The 4,547-nt window shown below is 35.4% G+C and overlaps 1 protein-coding gene across 1 annotated transcript; it reads left to right on the forward strand.

The window, feature by feature from the left end:
• The first annotated feature begins 211 nt into the window (after positions 1 to 211).
• Positions 212 to 4,339, forward strand: LOC149163073 (protein NRT1/ PTR FAMILY 5.2-like). The gene is made up of 4 exons (XM_089437517.1): positions 212 to 440; positions 550 to 767; positions 1,332 to 1,894; positions 3,183 to 4,339. The coding sequence occupies exons 1-4, from the start codon at positions 290 to 292 to the stop codon at positions 4,138 to 4,140; spliced, it is 1,890 nt and encodes a 629-aa protein (XP_089293643.1). The 5' UTR covers positions 212 to 289; the 3' UTR covers positions 4,141 to 4,339.
• Positions 4,340 to 4,547: the final 208 nt, after the last annotated feature.

Here is a 4,547-nt window from a genome sequence, read left to right on the forward strand (position 1 = left end):
TGGAAGAGCCGGTGAAAGATAAAAAGCACGCGTAGATGGTTTACCTGTAGCAGTCACGACATTGACCACAAAAATCGAATCAAAATAATATGGTGGGCCAATGATTCTCGGGAACACATGCCGCAAAAGCGATGGCCGGAAGGTGCCCTTGGATTCCTACTTCGAGTACACCCTCTCAGACTAAAAACCAATGTCGGCAGGGATTTATTTTCAACTAACAAGAAGTTTAGCCTATAAATTAGAAACATATAGGTAAAATTCCAGAGGCTCCCACTTATAGCATCGAGCAATGGCTGAAAGTGAAAAGGAATATGAATGCCAAGAGAAGTGTAACATGGAGCCTCAAGGATTAATCGCCATGGATAACTCAGTGGATCTCAAAGGCAGGCCGACTCTCAGGTCCAAAACTGGAAGATGGAAAGCTTGTTACTTCCTCATTGGTAAGTTGCAATGCTTGGTTTCTCTTGAACTCAACTCAACCAGTTAATACTAGTTAATATATTGTTACATTTTGTCAGTTCATTGATGGGTGTTGATGCTTGACAACAGGCTATGAGATCTTAGAAAGGATGTCATTCTATGGAATTGCCTCCAATTTGGTTATTTACTTAACAACTAAACTCCATGAGGGCACTGTGAATTCTTCAAAGAATGTCAATAACTGGTCAGGAGCACTTTGGCTCACCCCTGTTATCGGCGCATATATTGCAGACACTCACTGGGGACGCTATTGGACATTTACAGTGTTTTCGTGTATTTATATACTGGTGAGCATCTCATCTATGTCCTTCACTTTTACTTTTCAATTTATTTAGCAGACAGTTTTATTCTGCAGCTTAGTCTAGTCCATTATAAAATTGTTATTTTAGTTAAAATATTTTTTTTTTTAAATCTTAAAAATAAATAAATTAATTAAAATAGTTCTCATCTTAAATCTTTATTTAAAATAAATCTATAATGGTATAAACTTTCCAACAATATTCTACGAAAGAAAATATTCCTATAAAGTGCTCATGGGTTGTGGAAGTTTCTGTCTTCATTATACTTCATGTTTTTGGTACCAATCTTTCCTAGTTCAGTTTTATATTTGCGTTATTTTCATAATTTGGGTACATAGTGAAACATATCTGTGAAGCAAACAACAATGGAGTTGTCTTTAAAGAGATTTTTTGGAAGTTTTTGTGATAGGTTTTTCTGTTCAAAATCTCAAAAAAAAAATCGCACTAACAACAACTCCGCAAACAATGTTTACTATGTTCAGAAAAAAAAGTGTGTGCTATATTCGAATCTGGAGTGACACGAGCCAAGGCTTACATATGTATTGGATGCAGGGAATGGTACTTTTGACATTAGCCGTCTCATTGCCATCCCTGAGACCACCGGAGTGCAAATCGGAGTACAAGTTATGTGAGAAAGCTTCCAAGTTTCAAGTTGGGGTTTTCTACTCTGCTTTGTACATTCTTGCTGTGGGCACTGGCGGTACAAAGCCCAACATCTCCACCATGGGTGCAGATCAGTTCGATGATTTTGATATCAAGGAGAAGCATCAGAAGTTCTCCTTCTTCAATTGGTGGATGTTCAGTGCGTTTACTGGGACATTGATTGGACAGACTTTTTTGATATATATTCAGGAGCATGTGGGATTCAGTTTGGGTTATGGAATTCCCACGGTTGGATTGATCATATCCGTTGTAATATTCTTAATTGGCACTCCATTTTACAGACACAAAGCTCAGAAAGGAAATCCATTCGGTCGCATGGCGCAGGTAATTGTTGCAGCGGCACGTAAATGGAGGATTAGTGCACCGTCTGACCCAATTCAACTGCATGAATTGGACTACAAAGAGTATGTTGCTAAAAGAAGATTTCCTATTCATCATACTCGGCTTTTGAGGTGAGTCTAACGTTTAGGATAGTAAAGGTTTTTTAGGTTTGTGTTAGTATTGGTTAAGTTCTATAAGGTTTTAGTTTCTTTTTGTTTTTAAGGGTATTTCTGGCCTATTTTTCAATGGAGTTGGTTTTTAAGTGTGATTTTTTAAATTTTTCTGTAGATTTTTAGTTAGAACAAATTTGTGTTGTTTAAATTGGTTTTTTTTATGCGGTATATAGATTTACTAACATGAAATTTTTTAGGTAATTTGGATTGTGTAGAGTTTATTTATCAAATTTGTGATTTCAATAAATCTCTACAAAATTTTAGACAAATTAAATCTAAAAGTAAACCAAAAAACTTTTTAAAAAATAACACTTAAAAATATTCATTTTTAAAATTTATTAAAATCACAAAATTTAAAATAAAAAATTTAAATTTTTAAGATACTAAATCTATTTATATATTTAAAATCACATTTTAAATAACATAAAATCACAAATAATTATAACTCATATAACAAAAACATAAAATAATTTAATAATAATATTATGATATAAAATTAAATATATTAAGTTGATAACTTGATTTGGGAAAATAATCTTCTCTCTTAATGCGATAATAATGTACGTCCTCTCAATGAGTTGATGTCATGTCATAAAAGGCCGTATTGACAAAATGAATCAATACTTTATGGTTGTCCCCTCATGAATGGCCGTATTGACAAAATGAATCGATACTTCATTGTCATCCATGTTAGGATGAAGTTCCTGAGGTTGACTACTGATTTGAAGTTGCATTACAGGTGGATAGACATAATTATAAACTTGCATGACATAGTTGTATGCAATTCAAAAGCAAATAAAAAAATAGTATGCATTCAGCATGTCATCTGCTTCTTCCGCAGGCTGTACAGTGTTGAAATAATGAATTCCAACAGCTTGAGTGGGCCTAATGGTTAAGAGCATGTGTTTCCTCCTAAGAGGTCACAGGTTCAAAACCAGAGGGGGTAGAGTATGTATGCCTTCGTAGACTTAGCAGTCAAATCGCTGTGCGGAGGTGGGTCCCTTGTCCCACAAACAAGGGGGTCTCATACACCAATTTGGTGTCTGGCTTGGCTGTGACCTTAAAAATAGATATTATTATTATTATTATTATTATTATTATTATTATTATTATTATTATTATTATTATTATTATTATTATTATTATTATTATTATTATTATTATTATTATTATTATTATTATTACCTAAGTTTTGATTCATAGCTTAACCCCAATAAAATAACATTGTTTTCCTTTCTACTTTCAGATTTCTGGATAAAGCAGCAACAAACGACGGGTCAACCAGTGCATGGAAGCTGTGTCCGGTAACCCAAGTAGAAGAAACGAAGCTTATGATAAAATTGCTACCCATTTGGATTGCCATGTTGATGCCAAGCGCCATGACAGCCCAAGTAAACACACTGTTCGTAAAGCAGGGAACGAGACTGAACAGGCATTTGGGTTCTCACTTTGAAATTCCCCCAGGCTGCGTCACAGCATTCGTCACGATGTCAATGCTGGTGTTCACTGTAATATATGACAGAGTACTAGTAGGGATTTTGAGAAGATTCACAGGCAATCCGAGAGGAATAACAATCCTACAGAGGATGGGTATTGGACTGGCCATCCACGTTCTAGTTATGGGAGTGGCCTCCATAACCGAAATCCAGCGGATCAGTGTTGTGAAAGCACACAGGCTTCAAGGCAACCAAAAAGCAGTAACCCCGCTCACCGTTTTTATCTTGCTTCCTCAGTTTTTGCTCATGGGCATAGCAGATTCCTTCGTTGAAGTGGGCAAACTAGAATTCTTTTATGATCAGGCCCCCGAGAGCATGCAGAGCATAGGAACTGCATTGTTCGCCAGTACTCTGGGAATTGGGAATTTTATCAGTAGTTTTCTTCTCACTGTTATGACTAACATCACAGGAAGAGAGGGCCACACCGAGTGGATTTTGGACAATCTCAATGCATCTCGGCTTTACTACTATTATGCCTTGTTAGCAGTTCTTAACGTTTTAAATCTGATTTTTTTCCTCGCTGTCTCTCGGTCTTATGTTTACAAGAGAGAAACCAGTGAGGCATTCGTCGGTCACAGTAATGGCCATGTGGATACAGTGACTGTGGAATCTCCTGCTCTGCCTGTGGTGATCAAAGACCATACATATGAAAAGGAGCAACAGAGTATGGAGATGACGATGGTGAAGAGTCAAGGGAAATCGAGATAGATATGGCCGGTCAGTCATCAGGTTCTCTATTCAACTGTTGAATGTTAGAATAGATTTAGTGAAATAATTGGTAAGCCCCTCCAAGCCACGGCTATGAGGTGAACTCCTTTACCTTGTAAATATTGTGATATGATATGTGTATTGCCAATCGCGATATTGTTTGTAATTTTCATCTTTCGCATAATAATTTGTTTATTTATGATCGATTCGAATATATTTTTTTTTGGTCGGGCATTTTAGTATTATTGAGTCTAAAAACTCATTTTATAACTTAGTATGATTTGTTGTGTAAATATGTTAGTGTTCACGGGTCTTTTTAAAATAAAAATAAATATTTTCTAAATAAAAAAATTATGTCAATTATAATAAAAAACAAAAATGAATATGTTAAATATGTTTAATTAATT

This window comes from Pinus tabuliformis, chromosome 5_2 (genome assembly GCF_031772625.1).
Source record: "Pinus tabuliformis cultivar Carrire ecotype Pingquan chromosome 5_2, CPIR1, whole genome shotgun sequence".
Lineage (NCBI taxonomy): Eukaryota > Viridiplantae > Streptophyta > Pinopsida > Pinales > Pinaceae > Pinus > Pinus tabuliformis.

Bases quoted from the DNA above. Each gene is read 5' to 3' on its own strand.
- LOC149163073 (XM_089437517.1), top strand. From the start codon at position 290: ATGGCTGAAAGTGAAAAGGAATATGAATGCCAAGAGAAGTGTAACATG. The intron at 768-1,331 runs GTGAGCATCTCA...TATTGGATGCAG, and splicing joins TTTCGTGTATTTATATACTG to GGAATGGTACTTTTGACATT. The intron at 1,895-3,182 runs GTGAGTCTAACG...TTCTACTTTCAG, and splicing joins CATCATACTCGGCTTTTGAG to ATTTCTGGATAAAGCAGCAA.